This window comes from Symphalangus syndactylus, chromosome 8, assembly GCF_028878055.3.
Source record: "Symphalangus syndactylus isolate Jambi chromosome 8, NHGRI_mSymSyn1-v2.1_pri, whole genome shotgun sequence".
Classification (NCBI taxonomy): domain Eukaryota; kingdom Metazoa; phylum Chordata; class Mammalia; order Primates; family Hylobatidae; genus Symphalangus; species Symphalangus syndactylus.
In genome coordinates, this window is record NC_072430.2 from 42,704,039 (window position 1) to 42,730,736 (window position 26,698).

At 41.9% G+C, this 26,698-nt stretch overlaps 1 protein-coding gene and 1 pseudogene across 6 annotated transcripts in view; both read right to left on the reverse strand.

Moving 5' to 3' along the window:
* Positions 1-2,487: 2,487 nt before the first annotated feature.
* LIN52 (lin-52 DREAM MuvB core complex component) overlaps positions 2,488-26,698 on the reverse strand; it is a 117,674-nt gene continuing 93,463 nt past the window's right edge. For 3 of the 6 annotated variants that reach the window (XM_055288858.2, XM_063644331.1, XM_055288859.2), the window contains one exon: positions 2,488-5,072. In XM_055288858.2, the coding sequence (XP_055144833.2) occupies positions 5,017-5,072 (56 nt within the window). In that variant the 3' untranslated portion in view covers positions 2,488-5,016. Of the gene's footprint in view, positions 5,073-12,873; positions 19,531-21,317; positions 21,429-25,531; positions 25,621-26,698 lie in introns of those variants that run through there. The other 3 variants (XM_063644332.1, XM_063644333.1, XM_063644337.1) reach the window with 3 other exon arrangements.
* Positions 8,347-12,056, reverse strand: LOC134737305 (small ubiquitin-related modifier 2-like; annotated as a pseudogene).

Here is a 26,698-nt window from a genome sequence, read left to right on the forward strand (position 1 = left end):
TGCCCGGCCACCCATCGTCTGGGAGGTGAGGAGCGCCTCTGCCTGGCCACCCATCGTCTGGGAGGTGAGGAGCGCCTCTGCCCGGCCGCCCCATCGTCTGGAAGGTGAGGAGCGCCTGTGCCCGGCTGCCCCATCTGGGAAGTGAGGAGTGCTTCTGCCCGGCCACCCATCGTCTGGGAGGTGAGGAGCGCCTCTGCCCGGCCGCCCATCGTCTGGGAAGTGAGGAGCGCCTCTGCCCGGCCACCCATCGTCTGGGAAGTGGGGAGCGCCTCTGCCCGACCACCCATCGTCTGGGAAGTGAGGAGCGCCTCTGCCCGGCCACCTATCGTCTGGGAAGAAGTGAGGAGCGTCTCTGCCTGGCCACCCCGTCTGGGAAGTGAGGAGCCCCTCTGCCCGGCCGCCCCGTGTCTGGGTAGAAGTGAGGAGCTCCTCTGCCTGGCCGCTCCGTCTGGGAGGTCTACCACGGAGGCCAGAAGCAATGTGGGGGCTGGACGTGGTGGCTCACGCCTGTGGTCCCGGCACTCTGGGGGGCGAGGCGGGTTGATCACTTCGGGCTAGGAGTTCGAGACCAGTCTGGCCAACTTGGCGAAACATGAAGAATACAACAGACAAACCAACCAACCAACTCAATGACAACAAAACAGGTCTACCCTGGAGTCATACTCTAATTTTTTCTATTTTCCTCCCTTTCTGATCCTTTATCCCACTTTCTTTTTCTTCCTCTTCCTTCTCCCTCTTCTTTGTCAAATAGAGGATTGAGTTATTATCACTGATCCATATAAAGTCCCTCTCTCATTTATTTTAACTCCCACCCCCATTTCTATTCCCCGACTTCCCATGTGCAACCTTCCTAATATGTTTGATACGCATCTTTTTGTTTGTATGTATTTTTAGAAAATGTTTATTGTTTTTGTATGCAAAAAAAAATTAATAAAAAAAAAAAAAAAGAAATCTACTGTTCATCCAGATGTCTTTTTTGGAAATAAATGATGGGCCTATGATGAGAAGCAATTTGCTTTCCTTAAAATGAAATGCTTTCTTTAAAAGGGCATATTCTGGTCTAGAGCAGGTAAACTATCAATGGGTGATAGCCGTAGCAGTAATGAGTACTTCCTCTTTTCTAGTTCTTGAACATGGTTGAAAAGGAACCCACACTAAGGGATTTCGTAGATGGCAGATAAATACTTGTTTTCAATCTATCGTGTGTAACCAGAAGCCTGCAAGCAAATAGGTTTTGAACCCCCAGTTCAAAGAAGACACTGAAGAACTAGATGTACAGGAGACGGCTATACCTTGAGGAGCTTTGAATTTAGTAGGGCTATAAGATATGTACTCAGAGCCAGGCATAGTGGCTCACGCCTGTAATCCCAGCACTTTGTAATCCCAGCACTTTGGGAGGCCGAGGCGGGAGGATCACTTGAGGCCAACATGGCAAAACCCATCTCTACTAAAAATACAAAAATTAGCCGGGCATGGTGGCATGTGCCTGTAATCCCAGCTACTAGGGTGGCTGAGGCAGAGAATCGCTTGAACCTGGGAGGCAGAGGTTGCAGTAAGCCAAAATTGCACCACTGTACTCCAGCCTGGGCAACAGAGTGAGACTCTGTCTCAAAAAGAAAAAGTACTCAGACCACTTAAATATAAGGCAGAGTGTGGTAAGAGTCACAGGGATGATATGGGTAAATGCTATAGGAATGTAGGGGAAGGACCATTTCCGGCTGGATCATCAGGAGATTATAGGAAGCATAAGTTTGCTAGATGCAAAATGGATCCAAGACCTTCTAGGAACTCAAAGGCAGGAGCAAAGGCACTCAAGTGAGAAACTGGGAACTGTTCAGAGTAACTGCAACAGAGACTTCATATATAGCAGAGGAAGAAAACTAAATGGAAGGGTTGCTTAGGATTACAGGCAGAGAGTCTTAAAATGCCAGGTCAAGAGATTGAGACTTTATTAGTAGACACGGGAAGGTATTAAAGGTATTTTTTTTTTTTTGAGACAGAGTCTCGCTCTGTCGCCCAGGCTGGAGTGCAGTGGCGCAATCTCGGCTCACTGCAAGCTCCGCCTCCCAGGTTCACGCCATTCTCCTGCCTCAGCCTCTCCGAGTAGCTGGGACTACAGGCGCCCGCCACCACGCCCGGCTAATTATTTTTTTTTGTATTTTTAGTAGAGACGGGGTTTCACCGTGGTCTCGATCTCCTGACCTCGTGATCCGCCCGCCTCGGCCTCCCAAAGTGCTGGGATTACAAGCGTGAGCCACCGCGCCCGGCAGGTATTAAAGGTTTCTAAATACCACTTTAGGGTGTTGGGCAGTGGTAGGATAGACTGGAAGGCAGGAGACCAAGTAGATGACTGTAAAGCCCCAAACTATCCATTAAGTATATTAAGGGGGAAAACAGTGGATTATTTATCATTATAGTTATACTTTCTGATGAGGTCTGTGCTTTAAATATCCAACTCGGCCCTCTGAGGAAAAACTCACCCTCCTGTAAAAGGGACATATTTATTATGAAGACACAGAAACCATCACATACAAAGTACAATACTCTAACATCCTGAAATACATATACGCACATACTGTACATAAATTTATATTATCAATATAAAAATACATCATTAACATTTCTAAGGATGACAAATACAAAACCAATAAATATCGCAATTCTAAAACATCTACTTACATTAAGTGCTGGTGAATAAGATGACGGTAAAAGAAAGAGGCCAAAGCAGACCAGAAAACCAACTACCTGGCTTCCAGTTACAGACTTGAGTTGGTTTGGGGGAGGTATCCCAATCAATTTCCCCAAACGCTGAAAAGTGCCTGATGTCATCAACTCTCAAAAACAGAGCAAAGGAAAAATTTGACATTATGGCACTATTTTTTGGCCACACACACACACACACACACTCTTCAACCGCATTTAGTGAGATACAGAAATATCAATCGATAATAAGTTTAAATTAAAATCAAAGCCCCTACAACCTAACCTTCTATGTAGCACCCCGGCAGAATGTTTTACTTCTCATACTCATCTTTCCTATCTTGTGTTAAGTCTTTTTTCCTTTCAATAAGTAAAACTCCATGGATGGTCAAATGAGAGAAAAATCCAGCATTAATTCTAGCATGAGAACAAGGCACAAATGTCAGAAAATGTTTAATGGATCAGCTGTTAAACTGAAGAGTGCCATGCCCTAGCAAACACTCACGACTCAAAACCATAATTTTCTTGTGTCCAAACACCATCAGACTATTGTCACAGGGATATTCTTTTTTTTTTTCTTTCTGAGACAGAGTCTCACTCTGTTGCCCAGGCTGGAGTGCAGTGGCATAATTTCGGCTCACTGCAACCTCCACCTCCCGAATTCAAGCGATTCTCGTGCCTCAGGCCCCCAAATAGCTGGGACTATAGGCATGCACCATCACGCCCAGATAATTTTTGTATTTTTAGTAGAGACAGGGTTTCACCATGTTGGCCAGGCTGGTCTCGAACTCCTGACTTCAAGTGATCTGCCCACCTCAGCCTGCCAAAGTGCTGGGATTACAGGCGTGAGCCGCCTGGCCGGGATATTCTTTTTTATTTATTTATTTATTTTGAGATGGAGTCTCGCTCTGTCGCCCAGGCTGGAGTGCAGTGGCATGATCTTGGCTCGCTGCAACCTCTGCCTCCTGGGTTCAAGCGATTCTCCTGCCTCAGCCTCCCGAATAGCTGGGACTACAGGCGTGTGCCACCACGCCCAGCTAATTTTTGTATTTTTAGTAGAGACAAGGTTTCACCACGTTGGCGAGGATGGTCTCGATCTTTATGATCTGCCTGCCTTGGCCTCCCAAAGTGCTGGGATTACAGGCGTGAGCCACTATGCCCGGCCCCAGGATATTCTTTTGCGCAAAGTTTAGGAAACTCCATGTACTTCTTAAAACATCAGATGCTGGAGACTGGCTTATATGAGAAATATGGAGAACACATATAATAGATTTTACCCATGGGCTAGATTTTCAGATTTTAACAGAGACAGATAAGTGGTGAAGAACTCCATGAAAGTTGTATTTAAGTCAGAAGATTCTCTTTCGTGTGTGTGTGTTTCTATTATATAGATGAACTATCTCATATGTGCTGTCAGAGGGGACAATCCCACCATCCCATAGCATGTTCCTTTAAGGTCAATTAGGGCTTCTAGCTTTCAACCAAATGGGAACTCCTATAAACCATCCCGTTTCTTGTCTTTCAGGCTACACTGACTTTCTTGCTTGAATCTGTAACAGATTAATTAGAACTCAAAAGTCCTTTCCGTCACCTTCACATTGGTCTTTAGACAACCTTGGATGGGCCTTTCACTATACAAGCTAATTCCAGGAGGGACTCAGGGATCCCTTTGCCCGAAGTCAGAACTGGAAGGTGGGGCTGGGAAGTAAGGAATGAAAAGCAAATGGGACTATCATAAGAGGTACAGAAGTTTTAAAAAACAGATATACATTTCGATAAGATTCTGGTTTCTCCAGCTGGGGATTCTGGGAACTTAGTATATACTGGAGAGTTCACAGGTCAGGCTGCATGGTCTGGTCCAGAATCTACTTGGTCTCCGGTCTCCTCACATCATAAACACTAAGAGATCAAGAACAATTCAAAAGAACCCATCCAATCAACATGTCACAACTGACTGCCATGACTGAGTCAAATCAACCGTAAGATCCTGGGGCTCCTGAATCACTTCCAGAAATGAGAAAGCAGGACTTTGACCTTTAAGAATGATATGCCCTCAGCTGTTACCAATATCCGAGGCTAAGAAGGTTCAAGTCTGAAAGTTGACTGAGTAACTGCAATGATCCTTGGGTAGAGCAGATTCTTCTCTTGCTGCTGAATGTCCTCAGACGCATAGAGTGCCAGGAGCAGGGGAGAGGGCAGTCCTGGAGGTACACCCTCTGGCCTCTCCCAAGCAAGCAGTGAGGTGTGCATTGTTAGAGGTGCACCGGGAAGGGAGCTTGGTTTCGGACCCCAGGACATCCTGTCCGCAAGCAGCTGCTACTTCTTGGGCTTCTCTAGAATATTGAGGAATTTCCCCCGTGTCATCTCTCTGGCTGGAATCACAAAGTAAACAAATGATAAATGAAAACCTAAAATCTGAAAAAAAGAATCATAGAAAGATTTTTTTTTTTTTTTTTTTTTGAGACGGAGTCTCGCTCTGTCACCCAGGCTGGAGTGCAGTGGCGCAATCTCCGCTCACTGCAAGCTCCGCCTCCCGGGTTCACGCCATTCTCCTGCCTCAGCCTCTCCAAGTAGCTGGGACTACAGGCACCCGCCACCATGCCCGGCTAATTTTTTTGTATTTTTAGTAGAGACGGGGTTTCACCGTGGTCTCGATCTCCTGACCTCGTGATCCGCCCGCCTCGGCCTCCCAAAGTGCTGGGATTACAAGCGTGAGCCACTGTGCCCGGCCGTATCACAGAAAGATTTAATTTAAAAATGCAGATTGATTTAAATTATATATCAAGTTGCTATCACAACAGATTCAATCATCACCAACTAACCTCCTAAAAGGGGGTAAAAACAAACCACTATAGACAACTAAAACTGTACAAAGCTATTCTGAAGTTGGCAATTGAGATACACGCCAAATGACTGGGAAAGATTTTATCACCCACCTTTAAACAAATCACCAGGGGATTCCCCCAAAACCTATCTCTGTCTCAAGAATCTAACCTAATACTCATGTTCACTATCTCAGGGGGTTTGCTCTTGGAGCCTAAAATCCAACCAAGATTAGTCTTCTCTGGGTTGCTGGTCTCTGGACATTTATAATCTCAAATCAAAATTGGAGATCATTTACCCTATCTCTCAGCAGTGGTAGTCCCTGGATACTGTAATATAACAGGGTTTATATTTCCTCAGTGCAGTTCATCTGTGGATGGTATCATAAAGTAGGGTTTACAGAGCTTTGGTCTTCTCTCCCTTGGCATTGTCAGTCCTTAGATATGTAATATAGCCAGCCAAGGTTTATGTATCTTTCCCTGGCTTTCAGCACCATCAATCTTTGAATGCTGTAGTTACAAGTGGGTTTATACAGCTACTTTCCTACATATAAGGCTCCAAAATGAAAGTAAAACATTTCTCAATTACAAGGGCCACTCCAGAGGTCCCCCATTTTAGATCTCAGAAAACATAAGTAGTGTAACAGCCCCCTCCTCATCCTCATCCTGCAAGGCCACGTTTTCAGATTTCTGAAATGGATTTAACAGTGCCGAAAGTTTCTGATCGCTGATGGCTGGCTCTGGAAGCCAGGCCTTCTGGAACCATGCAGTAGGCACAGCGTAGGCTGTGTGGTCTCCCAAGAACACATCTCCATCCTGGCCAAAGAAGTGAAGTGGCTAGGGAGGCACCCTCAGGAATTAGAAGGACCTTCACCCTGGCCTCCTTGTTGCCTTTCCCAGGTTCAGAGCAAATGGAGCTAGATGAATGGCCTCCAGCTTCCCTCTGCCCCAACTTAAGTTTAAGTTTCTTGTTTTCTTGTACAATGAAGAAATAAAACAACACAACCTCTGGGACCACAAGGAGGCTTTTGTAACTTCAGTCTATACATTCCCCATCTTTCACTAGTTCCTGTGCTCCAACAAAGGGAAAGGAAATTCCATTAACTAGGCATAGAAGCCCAGTGTTGGGTCTTGCCTCATGTGCTCACAACCCCAACCCAGACCAAATCAAACAGACCATTCCTTTCTTCATGGATTTACAGCAAATCCTGTACAAGCAAAGTTCCTATAAGACTTGCATGCAATTACTTGCTTATATAGTTGTCTTCCTCCACTAAAATGTAAAAACTGAAGGCAGACACTGTTTAGCACTTTGGTCTTCTCTCCTTTGGCAAAAGATCCAAACAATCAGATCCAAACTCCAGAGCACGTGCTCTCCTGTTCACTTGCCATCAGAGATGTCAACATTTCTGATTAATTCATATAGCCCTTATTTTATTCCTCATTTCTTTATCCTTGCTCTGCCGCAGTGCGAAGATTCTTACCGACCTACTACAGAGTCAGCAGACCTAGTGTCTGCTGAGTAAGTGTTGACTGGATAAATTATAATACACCAAAGAACTAGAACCAAGTAGAAATGCAAAAAATGTTAGTTTCCTTCCTTTCCATCAACAAATATGACTAGTTAGTGGCCCTCAGTGCTCCACTCTCTACATGATGGGAGTCTTTTTAAATGTGCCTTGCTTATTTGGCAAGAAAATCATTTCCCTTAATGCAAATAATGCCAAGTTCATGGAGAGATTGAGGTCAAGAACTAACTACTCTAGAGAAAATCCAATCAAGTACTGTCTTGCCCATAGGAGGTAGCATGGGCTTCTTGCAGAGAACACAGGATTTGAACTCAGTTTAAGTTCCAGCTCTAGCACTTACCAGCAGGGTGACACCTTGGACTCGGCAGATCTCTGAGCCTCAGTCTCTTCATTTGTAATGCACAGCATGTTAATACCCTACTTTTCTCTTGGATATTAGCAATGAACATGCTTGGTATAGTGCCAATCATTAATGAAACATATTCCAGAGGGGTTAAGTTCTCTCGCACTTAGCATTTTCTGAGTGAGTGAATGAATGAATGAATGAATGAACAAACTGCACAAAGGGAGGCTAGCAAACAAAAAACTCCGTTCCTTGGCATCTTTCCCCTCAGCTTGAAGGAAAAGAAATTTACTTATACTTTTGGGCAGATTGGGTCTCACTTATTTCTACTAGATGGGTTATCTGCCTACTCTCAAGTTTAAACATGTAACAAATGATCCTGCAACATGGCTAGAAGCAGGAGCTCTGGAAACCAGACAGGGGCAATACAAAACTCTTCTGGAGAGAACAGAGCCTTGTTCCAAAAATCCTGGGCCTGGAGCACTGCACTGTTTTAACAAATGATTTCTGCCTGCTGACCTTCAGACTCACCAACTCCTTACTGTTTTTCCTCAAATGGGAAAATGACCAATATTTTAAGACTTAGAATTTTAAAAGATCCACACAATTTAAGGGGTCAAAAGGGTTTAAAAGGAAAAATAAATAGATATTCTGAAGTCTCTCAGTGGCAAGCTCTCCTTGAATTTAACCAATCCTATTTAACAACCCTTTTTCCACTCAATCATTCCTCCCCCTTCAACCTAATCCAAGTACACAGAGCTGCAGGAAACCACTGTAAAAGTAGAAGTAATTCAAAAGACATCATCTCCTACATGGGAGGAGAGAAAGTTTTCCTACTCGCCAGTCCCATATAGGAGATATACGAATGTATGACACAGCCGCTCCCTAAAAGAGGGCTGTGCCCTATAAATCAGATGCTAAGCACCAACCCCTTTTTGTGCACACAGAAATTGCTGTGGGTCAGGGGCTGCTTCAGAGCATGTGCCCTCCTGTTCACTTGTCATCAGAGATGTTAACATTTCTGATTAATTCATATAGCCCTTATTTTATTCCTCATTTCTTTATCCTTGCTCTGCTGCAGTGCGAAGATTCTTACCGACCTGCTACAGTAATCACCGCTCGCTAACCGCACCCCCCCAAACCTAGTGAAATTGTTTAGTGATGCCAACCGCGCTTTTAATTTGCAAGACATCAGACACAGAGGTAATTTATACTAACATCTGTTCATTTTTGACTTCTGAAACAAACTCGCACATGCTGCTACAAAATCCCATTAGGAGTGGGGAGACAGCCTTCTGCTACTATTCTGTATTCCTTGTCTACACGCGCACACGCACACATACACACACACCCACACACACCTCTTCTAGTAGGGTCTTATAAATAAATGTATTTTACTCTTAGCTTTTTAAGCTCCCAGCAGGAATTTAAAATCTCTTTGGGGAAAAATCTTTAGAGATGACTACTGCCTGCTTACAGAGAAGAGAAAGCCATTTCTATTCCCCACTGCCTAGTTCTGTCCCTTCTTCTTCACAATGGTTGTAGCTTGGTATAATTCTAGAATGAATGGCCAGAGTAAGACTACATGTTCTTCAGCTTGGCACTCCCAGTTCCTCCATTTTCTCCTTGTTCTTTGTTCCCCATAATGTATTATATTATAAAGAAAACAATCTAGACACAAGAAGATTGGGAGGGAGAGTGTTATATAGAGTCAGTGAAATCTGTCAACTATTTTCTTTTTTTTTTTTGAAACAGAATCTCGCTCTTGTTGCCCAGGTTGGAGTGCAATGGTGCAATCTCAGCTCACTGAAACCTCTGCCTCCCCGGTTCAAGTGATTCTCCTGCCACAGCCTCTCAAGTAGCTGGGATTACAAGCATGCACCACCATGCTTGGCTAATTTTTTATATTTTTGGTAGAGACAGGTTTTCACCATGTTGGCCGGGCTGGTCTCAGACTCCTGACCTCAGGTGATCCGCCCGCCTTGGCCTCCGAAAGTGCTGGGATTCTAGGCATGAGCCAACCTCGCCCAGCCTGTCAACTATTTTTTTGATACTGGATTTATTCTCTAAGATTACAAGGTTTCACAGGAAGGCAACACCACTTCCATTCTAATAAGTATGCCAAGAGGGGCCTACTGGTCATCAGCCACTGGTGTATGCCGTGCAGGAGAGAAGCATGACCCCCATGTCAAGTCATGATTTACAGGCCCTATTATGTCGTACATATATCACAAATTGAGAAAGCCACAATTGAAACTGTCACCATAGGGTTAACACGTGAAATGCTGCAGACAGTGTGGAGAGGGGACTGGCTACTACACACTGAGAGACAGCAAATGGATAGACTACAATCAACTTCCAGGTTTCCACTGTTTCTGTTATCCCCCACCACTTTCGTAGTTTCTCCAGGGCTATCCAGTTCATGGCAGCTGTAAACACCTGGGTACACTTGAAGAGGTCAGGGCTGAAAGGAGGACTCCACTGTGCCTGCTCTGAAAGTGGTGTGTGGTTTAATATAATCTCTTCTTTAGACTCTCCAATTCCTCCATCCTACATTTAGCCTTGCTTCTGGCTCACTTTCCACGATGACTATCCCCAAACTGCCTTCTCTGCAGTAAATTTTTCTGGTGGCTGGTTGAAAAAGATTCAGTGGTACAGATTGATTTCTCACTGGTGAGGGGATGAGGGATTACCTGCACCCTGGTTAACGAGATTGGGTGCAGAATCTCTCTCGAGACCAGCCCTCTCTGCCAGGGCTCTGCACATTTCACCAATGACATATGGGTTTTATTACAGAAAGATTGTCCAGATTTTAACTCTGAGGCAATTGCCTGATAAAATTCTGCTCAGCTTTTATGTAGAGAACAATGTAAAGTTTAAGTAACTTTTTAATGAAGTGGAAGAAACTCATAGTTCAGTTTTTCAATTCCAACGCGAACTACTTTAAATATTTCTATGCCTCAGTATAATTAAAAATGTTTGTGAAGTGGGGACAAATTACTTTCCACTGGTTTTCTCACATTCAGAAGAGCAATAACAGGTTGCTTTTAGGAGATTCTAATATGAGTGGCCAGGAAACAAAGGAGACAACGTAATATTGTGAAAAGAGCAGGACTTCGGCTCTTACATTGACCCTGGGCCACACAGGCAAATTACCAAGTTATTTTTCTGAGCTCCTTTCCTCATCCATTCAAGGTAGGATTAATATAAAGTCACATAGGCATTCAATAAATGCTAGCTACTGTACAACTATTTGTTTCATTTCAAACAGGAAGTTTATTTAAGCAATAGGATGCCTGGTGGGAAAACTATCTAAGATTCATTTCTTTTAGAGTAACTTATCCCGACTTAAAGACATATTGCCCTACATGTAACAGCTATGTACAAGAGTTTAAAAACTGGTTGGTTTTAGAATGACAAGTGAGAAACACCAAAATTCTCCAATTTTACAAGGTATGGAAGGATTTTTTTTTTTTTTTTTTTAATAAGAGACAAGGTCTTGCCCTGTCACCCAGGCTGGAGTGCAGTGGTGCAGCCATAGCTCACTGCAGCCTCAACCTCCTGGACTCAAGTGATCCTCCTGCCTCAGCCTCCTAAGTAGTTGTGACTATAGGCGTGCAACACCTGGCTTTTTTTTTTTTTTGTAGAGACAGGATCTTTTTTTGTAGAGACAGGATCTTGAACTACTAGCTTCAAGCATGGGAGGATTTTTTGTTATTGATTTTTATTAAATGATGAGGCAAAATAACTTAATGAAGTATAGAGATAAGAGGTGAATGAGCATGCCACTAATGGAGAAAGGGGGCATTGCCACAGAATCAGTATTTATCCCCATCTTATCTCCATCTGATGTCGATCAAAACATACCATTGGCCATTTAGTTCAAAAAATAAAAAGGCAATATGCTTGTGCACAAATGCCAGTCATTTTATGCACAATAAAGGAATAAATCTACACTGTTGTAGTCAGGATGGAATTCAATGGAGTTGTAGTTTTCTGAGAATGTATTCCTGGTCTGTGGGAATGGAGTTCTGCAGTAAAGACCAGGTTCCCTTTGTAGTAGACACCTCCTGTCTGCTGCTGGAACATATCAATTGTATCCTCGTTTCCAACTGTGCAGGTGTGTCTGTCTCATTAATCGGCTGTCCATCAAATTGGAATCTGATCTGCCTCATTGATAAACTGTTGTTCACAATGAGCTTTCATTAGTCTACCAAGTGGTGTATGCCTCTTAATCTTAGACTGCACCACTGAACTATCCTACCCCTCCACCTTCAAATTAATATGACCACTGTTGGCTGGGCATGGTGGCTCATGCCGGTAATCCCAGCACTTTGGGAGGCCAAGGCAGGCGGATTACCTGAGGGGTCAGGAGTTCGAGACAGCCTGGCCAACATGGTGAACCCTCATCTCTACTAAAAATACAAAAATTAGCTGAGCGTGGTGGTGTGCGCCTGTAGTCCCAGCTACTCTGGAGGCTGAGGCAGGAGAATCGCTTGAACCCAGGAGGCAGAGGTTGCAGTGAGCCGAGATCATGTGACTGTAATCCAGCCTGGTCAACAGAGTGAGACTCTGTCTCAAAAAACAAAAAAACAAAAACGAAAACAAAAAACCACCACTGTTCTCAGTCTTGCTTCCTTCCTTGGCCTTCTTGTCAGTCATGGTGAGCCCTGGAGTCTCCCTAGCTGCTGCTTTACAGGAGGTACCAGATCTACACCAAGTAAGCACATACACAGCACCAGGAGTGGCAAAAGAAGACCTATTTATTTCTAAAAAGATCTTCCAATGCAAGACAAATGGTAACACGAATGACTTGCATCTGTGTGAATGAATGCATACTGTGGCGTATTAAGCCTGGCTGGAGTAATGTCGGGTACTAGGTGGAGGCAGCTACCTTCTTTAACTATACCAGTAGATACTTCTAGCCAAAAGGAACACATAAAATCCCAGTTTAGTGGCCGGGTGCGGTGGCTCACACCTGTAATCCCAGCACTTTGGAAGGCCGAAGCGGGCAGATCACGAGGTCAGGAGATTGAGACCATCTTGGCTAACACGGTGTAACCCCGTCTCTACTAAAAAATACAAAAAAAATTAGCCAGGCGTGGTGGCGGGCGCCTGTAGTCCCAGCTACTCGGGAGGCTGAAGCAGGAGAATGGCATGAACCCAGGAGGCGGAGCTTGCAGTGAGTTGAGATTGTGCCACTGCACTCCAGCCTGGACGACAGAGCAAGACTCCATCTCAAAAAAAAAAGAAAAATAAAAAAAAAAAAAGAAAGAAAAAAATCCCAGTTTAGTTTAAATCAATGTGCTAAAGGCTGTTTATTTAATTGGCCTCATAAAAGATGTTTTTATAGAAATGATGCCATTTGTTATAGTTTTGACTCTTCTTTAAAAATTACTTTTTTGGTCCCTGAACTCTTGAATGCATTCTATCTTGAATGTATTCTAACAGCTATGACAAAAGGGACCTACTGATCAGTTATCAGTGTGTGCCATGCAGAAAAGAAGCATGGAGGGGGTGGTGAAGAGTGAAGGCAGTCACATGGAGCACACACTATGTACTAGATATTAGGAAGATTCAAATAAAGTCAAAGACATGCTTTCCCACAGAAAGAGACTATTCTCAAAGGCAATGCTGCCTTTGAGATGGAGCTAGCTGTTGTTAACAGGTATTCTGGTGGATTGGCAGAGAACAAAAAGAGAGCAATGTGATTTATAATGCTGATTTCTGTCTCGCAGGAATGTGCAACGTTTCCCTGTGGCTCTGGCGCAGAGCTGGTGTACAGCAGAGCAGTTCCAGGGCAGTCTGCCAGACTGAGACTCTTCACCACACTCCAGCTCAGTGTCAGATCTTCACAGGAAAAGTATCACTAAGTGATCAATAAGTCAAGGACTAAGCACTTTTTAATGCCTCTGATATGAGAGCAGCTGGTGCTGGAGTCACTGTCAAAAGCAGAAGGAGCTGTGAAGAGCACACAGTGTCACTGGATGAGGAGGGGTCTTTTGGAGCTTCATCCCATTAGGACACTTGGTGGCCCTCAGCAGGTGGTGCAACTGTAATAAGGTCCACTGATTGTTCTCCATCAACTCTTATGGAGAAGTATACACTAGCAACAGTCTTTGGTGTAAATCTTACTTCTCTCTAAAATATATAAAAGTAGCATTTGAAGGTCAGCAGCCTTGAGGCTTTTGTCCTTTAGGTGGCCGGGCATGGTGGCTCACATCTATAATCCCAGCACTTTGGGAGGTCGAGACAGCCAGATCACATGAGGTCAGGAGTTTGAGACCAGCCTGGGCAGCCTGGTGGAACCCCGTATCTAGTAAAAACACAAAAATTAGCCAGGCATGGTGGCACATGCTTGTAATCCCAGCTACTTGGGAGGCTGAAGGGGGAGGATTGCTTGAATCTGGGAGGCGGAGGTTGCAGTGAGCCGAGATCGCGCCACTGTACTCCAGCCTGGGTGACAGGGTAAGACTCTGTCTCAAAAAAAAAAAGTTATTTAGACATAATAAAACATTTCAAAAAGGAGACTAAAATACTATATACCTGAGAAAATAACAGTCTGGATCAAACTATCACAGACTATCAAAATTTTTGTCCTCAGTATTCTCAAAAAAATCTTTCTGGGAGCACACTTTCTAGATTATCTTTCTATTGGGTATCTTGGCTCTTTATCAGGACTCTTCCAAAAGGGTGCAGTGGCCAAGAACACTGTTCCCTCCAGTTCCTTCTGAGAAAGAAAATTATATTATTTATTTTACTTTTTAATTTTTTTGTAGATAAGTGGTCTTGCTATGTCGAACTGGTCTTGAACTCCTGGCCTCAAGCAATCCTCTTGCCTCAGTCTCTCAAAGTGCTGGGATTACAGGCATGAGCCACCATGTCCGGCCTGAGAAAGATAATTTTATATCAAACTTTTTTTCTTCAATTCATAGTAATGCCTATTTGCAGAGAGTGTTTTATCCAAGAAGTAATATGAAAAAGAAAAGCCAGGACTCAATGTGCAGGTAAACAAATTTGGACAGTTCCAATATGGAAAATAATTTTAATGGCTTTTCATAACAGAAAAAAAGGACAGAAATATCCAGCCAACAGATTTATTTTCAGAATATAAAACATCAAGCAGGAACATAAAATATGGGAAGTGTCAGCCATGATGCCTGATGATTGAAGGCAGAAGTAGAAGAATTTTAATTGTCAGGCATTTGAAAAATGTTGCATTCAAGTGAAAGACTGTTTCTCCATCAACTCTCCTTGCCCTGCCCTCTTTTAAGAGCAAAACAAGACTAGATTTCAAATATGTACTCTTATCATCCTTCTTCCTACTAGAAACAAACCAAAACAACAGCAAAAAACCCCCAAAGATCTGTGTTCGAGAAATGAGAGCTAACAACTTCTTAGCTGTATTTTGTTTCCTTTTCAGAGGACCTGACAGGTCTATTTCATAGTTTTACTTGGTTTCCTTTTCAAGGGTAGAACTCAATTGAATGAAAGGCAATGAGATCAGAGCAATGAATTAATACTCTGGGGGCTAGAACTTTTATTAAATACTCATAAATTTGTACAGAACATTCATGCTTCAGGGCCTTTACATAGTAATACATCCTGGTGAAACACTTATTATGACCAAAGGCTAGTAGCTTCACAGACTTAATATTCTCATCCATAAAGTAAGAACAGCAATAATAATCTATCATGTAAGGTTAAGACAGAAGAACTAGTCAAAGTGACTTGATCAGAACACAAAATATTTTGCCCCAAGTTAGACAGAGTAGCTTATTCATAGGCTAGGTTCCACTCTCAGGAAAATCAGACCAGGATCACAGTATAGATAATTTCAAATGACCTGCATATTCAGACAACTTTCCTGCCCTGTCTATCTGACTTCAAGGGGCTGGCAGCTGGCAACAGCTAACGTCTAGGGATGATGAAGGCCTAGTCTTCTTGACCCCCAGGGCAGGGAAAGGGTTACATCTTCACACTGAGAAGCCAATAAAAACCTCTCTTGATTATAATTTAGATAAGAACCACTGGATTGAATAATAATGTCTGAAACTCCCCTGGCTGTTTCACCTTGAGACGTCCATCACTGGGTTAAACATGATGCTAATTGCATTTGGATTGATTAATTTCTCCCACTCCTGTCTATTCGAATAACGCTTAACAAAATAATCATAGCACCCAGAGCCAAATCTTTTCCGTCAAAGGAATGAAGCCATCAGAACAGGCAGAGATGAAAGAAATGAAGATGACCCATAATTACTGCTACGGTGATATCATTACCATATTATACAAAATGAGTGTGGGGGGAAAGGGAGGTGGAGGGAGGAGAGGCTGAGATTATTTATTTTTTTTAATGGAACCCTACAACCTAAGAATACAGATTTGACATCAAGTGGAACACACAGAAATACAGTACTTTTAAAAAAATACAAATCTTCCTCATGAAATTGTAAAATCCAACAAACACTGAGGCCCAAGATACATCAAGTGTCTTGGGCTGTGAGCAGGTATTATTCATGCCACTATTTTTTCATCGCAATAACACTTTGTGTATGACTTGCATCGAGATTTAAGATGCTGTCTTCATACCACAAGCATTCCCATGGTTATTGGAGAATTTTTCTTTAAGCCAGGGAATAATATCATTTTATTTTAATATTGTTAGAGGTGGCCTTGTTTGTAAAATTACAATCTGGGTTTTAACTGCAGCTAGTTCTAGTTTAAGGCACATACAAAAAATCTCTATGAATTTTTGTGTATGGTTCATTGGACAACATTATGGATTTAATTTAAAACACTAGTGAGGACAAATATAATATTTCCCTATAAACTATTTTGTTGTTTAATAGAAACTTTTAATACTTCTGACAGAAAACCCATGATCGTAAGGGATTTAAATCTACCTTAGGTGTAAATCCATCACGTATTAGTGATCTCAGATGAATTACGTAGGCTCTCTGTGCCTCAGTTCCTTCCTCTGTTAAGTGGGGATTGGTATCTACCTTACTGAGTTATTGTGAGCCTTAAAGATAATACAGTTAAGTGCTCAATAAGTGCCGGCACAAGAAAAAAATTTCCCCCTAAGATTAACTGGCTATTTACAGAACCCTGTACAATGTTTTTGCTATTACATTTACGAAAGTTAATTCAACCGACACTTTTTTTTTTTTTTTTTTTTTTGAGACACAATCTCGCTCTGTCGCCCAGGCTGGAGTGCAGTGACGCAATCTCGGCTCACTGCAAGCTCCGCCTCCTGGGTTCACGCCATTCTCCTGCCTCAGCCTCTCCAAGTAGCTGGGACTACAGGCGCCCGCCACCACGCCCGGCTAATTTTTTTGTATTTTTAGTAGAGACGGGGTTTCACCGTGGTCTCGATCTCCTGACCTCGTGATCCGCCTGCCTCGGCCTCCCACAGTGCTGGGATTACAAGCGTGAGCCACCGCGCCCGGCCTTCAACCGACACTTGTAAAGTAACTTGCACGCAGATGTTAACAAATATTTGTGAAATAAATAAATAGGACACTTAGGAGGCACATAATTTGAAAAGGCTAGAAATACCTGTAAGATATTTTTGCTGTGGTATTTTAAAAGTAGAACCATCATTAAATAAAAAACAATAAAAATGGATACTGAAATTGTTTTATTTAGCTTGGACAAAAAGGCATATTCCTCTATTTTCTTATACAACAAATATCGCCAAAATAAAATAAGCATATATATTTTGAATGTGTAATAATCCAGTGATAAACAAGAGTAGTACTTTAAAAGAAAAAGAAATATGTATTTCTGTCAGGTTAAAATGAGAATCAAAACCATTTACTCTGCTAACTCATTATTTTTTGCTTTCTTTTTGGTTAAGAGAGGCAATGCAATACACTGAAAAAGGTTTTTATCTTATCTGGCTTTGGAATTAGACATATTCAAACCCCAGCCCCCATTTCCAAACTTTAAGACCACAAACAAGTAATTTACTTTTCTGAACATTGGTTTTTTCTGTAAAATGGGAATTATAAAATAGACTTTGCAGACTCTTATGAGATTAAATAATGTATGAAATTCTTTCTTCTTTTTTTACTTTTTTTTTCTTTTTTGAGATGGAGTCTCACCCCGTCACTCAGGCTGGAGTACAGTGGTGCAATCTTGGCTCACTGCAACCTCTACCTCCCATTCAAGTGATTCTTGTGTCTCAGACTTCTGAGTAGCTCAGACTAAAGGCATGCGCCATTACGCCTGGCTAATATTTGTATTTTCAGTAGAGATGGGGTTTCACCATGTTGGCCAGGCTGGTCTTGAACTCCTGGCCTCAAGTGATCCAACAGCCTTGACCTCCCAAAATACTGGGATTACAGGCATGAATCACCATGCCTGGCCAAAAATCTCCTGACCTTGTGATCTGCCTATCTCGGCCTCCCAAAGTGCTAGATTATAGGTGTGAGCCACCATGCCCGGCCTTCAGGTGCTTTCTTGAATATCAACCTATTTATTTCCTTTATAGCACTTAACAAAATCTGAAATTAACTTTTTGTTCCCCCTGAGACAGTGTCTGGCTCTGTTGCCCAGCCTGGAGAGTAGTGGCACGAGCTTGGCTCACTGCAGCCTTGAACTCCTGGGCTCAAGTGATCCGCCTGCCTCAGCCTCCCAATGCACTGGGATTAAAGGTGTGAGCAACCATGCCTGGCCTTGAAATTAACTGTTTATTTACTTTCATGCTCCATGAAGTTCTGCAGAACCTCTTGCTGTATCCCCAGCAATTAGAACAATACCAAGCATATGGTAGGTGATCAACAATCTGTTGAAATAATATATTCATATATGAGGAAAGAGGAACTCTATTTCCTTTTCAGTTTTTTTTTTTTTTTTTTTTTTTGAGACAGCGTCTTGCTCTGTCACCCAGGCTGGAGTACAGTGGAACCATCTTGGCTCACTGCAACCTCTGCCTCCTGGGTTCAAGCGATTCTCCTGCCTCAGCCTTCCCAAGTAGCTGGGATTACAGGTGTGAGCCACCATGCCTGGCTAATTTTTTGTGTTTTTTCGTAGAGACGGGGTTTCATCATGTTGGCCAGGATGGTCTCGAACTCCTGATCTCAAGTGATCCAGCCACCTCGGCTTCCCAAAGTGCTGTGATTACAAGCATGAGCCACTGTGCCCGGCCTCAGTTCTTAATTAAACACCGAACATCAAATATTTTTGTTTAAGTAAAATTACATATGCATTTTATCCTTTAACCCAGAAATTCCACTTTAGAGTTACTCACATGCCTATTCAGTTCGGTACTATTTGTAATAACTGAAGATGAGAAACAACTCAAATGTCCATCAATAGGGAGGGGGATGATCGTGTCACTATACTCCAGCCTGAGCAATAGAGTGAGACCCTGTCTCAAAAATAAATAAATAAATGAAATAGAAAGAAACCTTAAGCTGCATCCAGGGGTCTTGTTGTTATATGTAGTTAGTTATTTTGAAGTAACTTTTATTGTAGGTTAAATAAAATAATTATGTTAGTTATTAGGAACCAAGATTTTCAGCATTAAAAAAGAAATCATTGGCTGGGCACGGTGGCTCACACCTGTAATCCCAGCACTTTGGGAGGCCAAGGCAGGCAGATCACGAGGTCAGGAGATCGAGACCATCCTGGCTAACATGGTGAAACCCTGTCTCTACTAAAAATACAAAAAATTAGCTGGATGTGGTGGTGGTGCCTGTAGTCCCAGCTACTCGGGAGGCTGAGGCAGAAGAATGGCATGAATCCAGGAAGCGGAGCTTGCAGTGAGCCGAGATTAAGCCACTGCACTCCAGCCTGGGCGACAGAGCAAGACTCCATCTCAAAAAAAAAAAAAAAAAAAAAAGCTATCATTGTAAAATCAAATATATTACATAAAAACCCCCAACCCCCAAATATTTTAAATTTGAGCTGGCTGCATTATTGGTAAGAATACAATTCCTTTTTGTCTTTTCACAAAAACCATATTTACCTACCCTGTTCGTAGAACAGGCCTAGAGACAATGACAGTCTCTTAACAATGAATACTATTAGTGCCTAGATTTCTACTAAAAGAAACCAGTGTTCCTTGGAGAAATGGATAAGATTCCAAGTCCGGAGAAATAAGTGAACCAGGGATATCCTGACATGCCTGAAAGCAAGAAGGTTATCAAAGATTACTAGGGTCTTCCATGTTTCAGTCTAACAAAAAATAAGAAAAAAATTTTAAAAAAGAAGAAAAAATAAATAAAAAAGAAAAAAACCTACTAGGGTCATGTCAAAAGACAGGAGCCAACTTGAAGGGGCACCCACTAAAGATGGGACCATTTTGAAGAAAAAAGAATAATGATTGTAATAGATCTAAATACAACAAATACAAACATCTATGATATTTTAAAAAAAGTCCTCAGTCACTTCAACTCATTCTGAAAATTGACAAATGAAAAGAGGAAAAATTTAACATTTTTTCTGCCATTCCTCTTTGAACTGTATTTCAGGGAAGCCAAACAGTTGCTGATTTAATAGAATAATAAATGTTATTATCATTACTGTTATTATTTTTAAAATAATATGACTGATACCACCCAAAGCCACTGATCTTCACTCAAACTGGAACAGACAGATGTCATGTCAGTCTTGATGTGAAGGAACAGGAAGCACACAGTACCATTATGAAGCATTCTTGCCAAAAAGACTGAATCCAAACCCAATCCGTTATCTAGCTGTATCAGCTTACAGGAAATTTGGCGGGAAAGAAGAACATGTTAAATGATATCACTAGGATAAAATTATCCAAACTTAAAATGTGGGGGCTGGGTGTGGTGGCTCACGCCTGTAATCCCACCAACTTGGGAAGCTGAGGTAGGTGGATCGCTTGAGCCCAGCCCAGGCAACATGGAGAAATCCCATCTCCACAAAAAATACAAAAATTAACCAGGCGTGGTGGCATGTGCCTGTAGTCCCAGCTACTTGGGAGGCTGAGCCCAGGATGTCAAGGCTACCGTGAGCGAAGATCATACCTGTGCACTCCATCCTGGGTGACAGAGTGAGAAAATGTGGGGAATCCTATCAGACAAACAATCCATCTTCTTCATTAATTAATGGGGAAAAAAACCCAGAGGAACTAGGGGGTGCAGTTATAGAGAAATTAAAAGAGACTTAAGATTCGTGTCAACTAAATGCCATGTACAGACCTTGTTTGGATCCTGATTCAAACAAACCTATTGTAAAAAACAATTTTGAGCCGAACTGGACAGGGACTATTAGATGTTATTAAATAATTATTATTTTATTCTGTTTGATATGTTAATAATGGTAGTGTTTCAAAAAAGGCGGGATCTTCTGGTTAGAGATATGCACGAAAGTATTTATGAATGAAATGGTATGACATCTAGGATTTGCCTTAAAATATCATTGTAAACAACATAAACAACAAAAAGTGTGATAAAGGAGATACAGATAAAACAAGAATAGCAGAAAGTTGATCATTTTTGAAGCTGGGGATGGGTACATGGGGTTCATTGTAACATTCTCTGTACTTTAGTTAGCTTAAAAATTTTCCATAATAAAAAGAAAACCTCACCTAATGCTTCCCTGGAAATATAGCTTTTTCCTCATTATCACTACATATCATAATATCATTCATAAGTTAGAAGCAACATGAATGAGTACTCAGGGAAGAGTAGGCCAGGGAGCGGAGACGGGGATGATTAATTGGCCGAGAAATAGATGGACAGAAAAAGCTTTAGAAGGGGGTAACTTTTCGGCTGGGCGCAGTGGCTCATGCCTGTAATCCCAGCACTTTGGGAGGCCGAGGCAGGCAGATCACGAGGTCAGGAGATCAAGACCATCCTGGTTAACATGGTGAATCCCTGGCTCTACTAAAAATACAAAAAAAATTAGCCGGGCGCGGTGGCGGGCACCTGTAGTGCCACCTACTCGGGAGGCTGAGGCAGGAGAATAGCGTGAACCCGGGAGGTGAAGCTTGCAGTGAGCTGAGATCACGCCACTGCACTCCAGCCTGGGCTGCACTCCAGCCTGAGACTCCATCTAAAAAAAAAAAAAGAGAGAGAGAGAGAAGGGTAACTTTTCATGTCACGAATGTTTATTTCCATCATTAAATTCTTTGGATGAGGAACAAATTACATACAACCAAGAATCAAACACAGATTATATATTTTTTAAGATCTACCAAATCAAACTCAGGTTAAGCCTAATAATAAGGAGCTACTACCTTCCAACCTTTCTCTCTCTTAAATATTTAAGAAATCATACTGATGAATCTAAGAACACAATTTTCACTTTGCCCATAAAACAGCTATGAGGGAAACTCCCCGGCTCAACATGTTGCTTTTACAAAATTTGCTGGCAAGTGGAGAGAAAGAGTCCTTGGTTACTTACTGAATCTTCTCAAAAGAAGCTTTTGAGATAGGTCGCAAGACTAACTTTAAGGTCCAGGCCAGTTTGATAGCTAACAAGTCACAAAAAGGAATAGCTTAAGTTAAACTTCCACTAGTCTAACTAAATTTCTACTATTAATACTTTGCCCTCACACTATCAACAACTGTGTATATAAATGATGACCTTGCTAATCCAATTTTACTGTGATCATTCTTTTACTTCATAGATGCCGATTTGGATAAATCAGCATCCACATTACTTAGCTGATTTGGACAAATCAGCATCTACATTACTTAGCTGATAATTTAACTGATAATTTGATTTTTAATTGTTTGCATTGTGGTTTCAATAAATATGGTTCATTTTCTCAACCTGACTGAACAATAAATTTATCAATGTGAAAATGCTTTTAAAGATAATTTCCCTAATGAACTTGGAAAAAATGCACAAAAGGTCAGGCGCAGTAGCTCACACCTGTAATCCCAGCACTTTGGGAGGCCTAGGTGGGCAGACCGCTAGAGCTCAGGAGTTTCAGAACAGCCTGGGCAACACAGCAAAACCCCCTCCACAAAAAAATACAAAAAATTAGCTGGGCATGGTGGCATGCACCTGTGGTCCCAGCAACTCAGAAGGCTGGGGTGGGAGGACTGCTTGAGCCTGAGAGGCAGAAGTTGCAGTGAGCCGAGACTGCGCCACGGCACTCCAACCTGGGTGACAGAGTGAGACCCTGTCTCAAAAAAATAAACAAATAAATAAAAAGCAAAATATACAGTAGCCATCTAGTCAGCCTTAATTTAAAAAAACTTTTTCCTCCAAAATCATGTAGCAGTACAAAGGTACAACAATTTCTGTCTTCATTTGCTTATGAATTTGTTTTAAAACCACATCACAATCAGGTAAGAACTTGATGTGTCTACTTACGAAGTCATATGGTAGTGGTTATTTTCCCTGTGATTAGAAATAACCGCTAGTAAACTTTCTGTTTTTTTCAGAATATTTGATATTGATGTTTCTGAATAATCTTATTCACAAAATTCATGAACTACTAGTTTAAAATAATTAGAACACAAAAGGATCCTCAGCCAGAAAATTATATTGAGTATAATAGTCTGTATCACTGAAACTCTACAGCTTAACCTGCTTATGGTTAACATATAGTGAATGTGTATTAAATGAAAGAATACTATTTCAATGATAATACAGACCATAATTTAGGATCTTAAAATAAATTATACATAATGTGGCAAAACACAATAGATAGGGGGAAATCTGGTTAATTAGATTCTGTATAAGCATAAGCATGTACTAGAATCTTTTTTTTTTTTTTGACAGGGTCTCGCTATTGCCCAGGCTGGAGGGCACTGGTGTGATCACGGCTCACTGCAGCCTCAACCTCCCAGGCTCAAAGAGTCCTCCTGCCTTAGCCCACTGAGTAGCTGGCCACCATGCCTGGACCAGCTTTTTTTCTTTTTAAAAATTTTGTTTGTAGATGATGTCTTGCTATGTTGCCAGAGCTGGTCTTGAACTCTTGACCTTAAGTGATCCTCTCACTTTGTCCTCCCAAAGTGCTGGGATTACAGGTGTGAGCCACTGCACCTGGCCTAAACAATTTTAAAAATAGAAAAATCTTATAGAAAAAGGATATAAAGAAGGAGATTTTGGTATAGCTGTATAATGGGTGTGTGTGTGTGTGTGTGTGGGATCTTGCTCTGCCACCCAGGCTGGAGTGCAGTGGTGTGATTATAGCTAACTGCGGCCTCACACTCCTGGGCTCAAGCGATCCTCCTACCTCAGCCTCCTGAATAGCTGGGACCTCAGGCACACAGTACATGCTCAGCTAATTTCTGTGTTTTTTTTTTTTTTGTAGAGACAGGGTCTTGCTATATTGCCCAGGCTGGTCTTGAACTCCTGGCTTCAAGTGATCCTGGGGCCTCGCTACATAGCCCAGACAGGAGTATGGTGGCCTGATCATGGCTCACTGCAACTCTGAACTCCTCAGCTCAACTGATCCTCCCACCTTGGCCTCCCAAAGTGCTGAGATTGTAAACATGAGCCACCATGCCCCAGCCTTGTGTTTTAAGTGCTATTACAAAAGAGTTGAAAAGTTAAAATAAAAATTAGAAGTTTATAAAGTAAAAAAGTTACAGTAAGCTAAGGTTAACTTATTATCAAAGAAACATATTTTAATACATTTAGTGTAGCCTAAGTGTACAGTGTTTATAAAGTTTGCAGTAGTGTAATGTCCTAGGCTTTCATATTCACTCACCACTCACTCACTGACTCACCCAGAGCAACTTCCAGTCCTATAAGTTCCACTCACGCTAAGTACCCTATACAGGTGTACAATATTATTATTATTATTATTATTTTTTTTTTTGAGATGGAGTCTCGCTCTGTCGCCCAGGCTGGAGTGCAGTGGCGCAATCTCGGCTCACTGCAAGCTCCGCCTCCCAGGTTTACGCCATTCTCCCGCCTCAGCCTCTCTGAGTAGCTGGGACTACAGGCGCCCGCCACCATGCCCGGCTAATTTTTTGTATTTTTAGTAGAGACGGGGTTTCACCGTGGTGTCGATCTCCTGACCTCGTGATCTGCCCGTCTCGGCCTCCCAAAGTGCTGGGATTACAAGCGTGAGCCACTGTGCCTGGCCCAGGTGTACAATATTATTATTATTATTATTATTATTTTCTTTGAGTCAAGGTTTCACTCTGTCACCCAGGTTAGAGTGCACTGATGTGATCACGGCTCACTGCAGCCTCGACCTCCCTTAACTGAGGGCTTAAGTGATCCTCCTGCCTCAGCCTCCTGAGTAGCTAGGTCCACAAACATGCACCACTATACCTGGCTAATTTTTTAATTAGTTTGCAGAGATGGGACCTTGACATGTTGCCCAGGCTAGGTGTACCATTTTCTTTTTCAAATGTATTATACTGTTTTAGTTTTTGTTTTTTTAAGAGAAGGGGTCTCACTTTGTTGCCCAAGCTGGAGTGCAGCAGCTATTCACAGGCATGATCCCGCTAGTGATAAGAACACGAGTTCTGACCTTCAGTTTCCAACCTGGGCTGGTTCACCCTTCCTTAGGCAAACTGGTAGCCCCTGCTCCCATAAGGTCACCATATTGATGCTGAACTTAGTGCAGATACCTGGTTGGCATAGCGCACTACAGGCCAGAACTCCTGGGCTCAACCAATCCTCCCACCCCATAGCCTCCTGAGTAGCTGGGACTATAGGTGCCAGTCACCATGCCCAGCTATACTGTATCTTTACTCTACCTTTTCCATGTTTAGATGCACCAGTACTTACTGTTGTGTTCCAACTGCCTCTAGTATTCAGTACAGTAACATACTGTACAGGTTTGTGGCCTATGAGTAATAGGCTATACCATATAGCCTAGGTGTGTAGTAGGCTATACTATCTAGGTTTGTGTAAGAATACACTATGATGTTCACACAATGAAATCACCTAATGTTGAATTTCTGAGAACATATCCCCAGAGTTAAGCAACATACGACTGTATTAAAAACCCACTGACTTGTACACTTCAAGTGGGTGAATTTTATTGTATGTGGAAAATATCTCAATAAAGCTCCTTTTAAAAGTGGGCGATGTCTAGAGCTGAGCAAAAATTAAATGCAGAGGTATAAAAAGACCTTTAGGTTCAAGTCAAACCCCTGATAGAAAGACTTCATTCACAAAGAGGAGATCTATGGCAACAGAACCTGGGTTTCTTCACTGAAGACTAAGGCACCTCTTACCTCTATCCTGAAGCACAAAGGAAGCTTGCCCTGTCCTTCTGGCTTTGTTCTTGCAAGAGAACTGGCAGAAAATCTAATTAATCAATGGTCTGGATAAAAAATTTGAGCATTGGGACATTACTGCCATATAATTAAAGAAAAAAATACTTCATAAATTCAATTCTGTTTAAATTCAAATAACATCAGAATTTGTATTTATGCTGCACTGTTTTTAATAACAAAGATACTATATTTTGACTTAAAAGTACAGTACTTAGGTTATTTAGATACTATGAATAATTATTTGAAAAATATTCCTTTTGTTTAACCACTCATGCCAGGAAGTCAGGATACAATTAGATTTAAAATAAGTAGATTAGATGAATGCAAATGCATTAAATACAAAAACATTTAACAAAGCTGTATATTTAAACATATCAAAATCCACAAAATGAAAGATTAATGTTGCTATAAAAACTAAGTAATCCAGGCCGGGCGTGATGGCTCATGCCTGTACTCCCAGCACTTTGGGAGGCCAAGGCAGGCGGATCACCTGAGGTTGAGAGTTCAAGATGAGCCTGACCAACATGGAGAAACCCTGTCTGTACTAAAAACACAAAATTAGCCGGGCGTGGTGGTGCATGCCTGTAATCCCAGCTATTCAGGGGGCTGAGGCAGGAGAATCGCTTGAACCCGGGAGGCAGAGGTTGTGGCGAGCTGAGATCACGCCATTGCACTCCAGCCTGGGCAACAAGAGCGAAGCTCTGTCTCAAAAAACAAAACAAAACAAAACACACAAAAAAACATTAAGTAATCCTTAGTACATGTAAATAATTGGCTAAATGTAATAACCAAATCAGCAATCCAAATTCAGATCATGAACAACAGAATGCTTTTTATACAAAAACCGTTTAATTATAGGTTCTATGTCAGTATTGTGCTACACTTGAAAGATACTGAGAAATAATATTAATAGTTTCTTTTTTTAATTGGTTCATTCAATACGTATTTATTGGATACAATTTTATACAGGATTAGGAGTTCTAAACTTTTTTGCATTCACAATTTGAAGAGATTAAAATATTCAGAAACTCACTAAACAAGTTAGCACACTTATTCTCATGGCATAATTTCTCAAAGGGCCCATAAGAACCTCCATAATCACCACACTAGTTACGTGATTGCCAT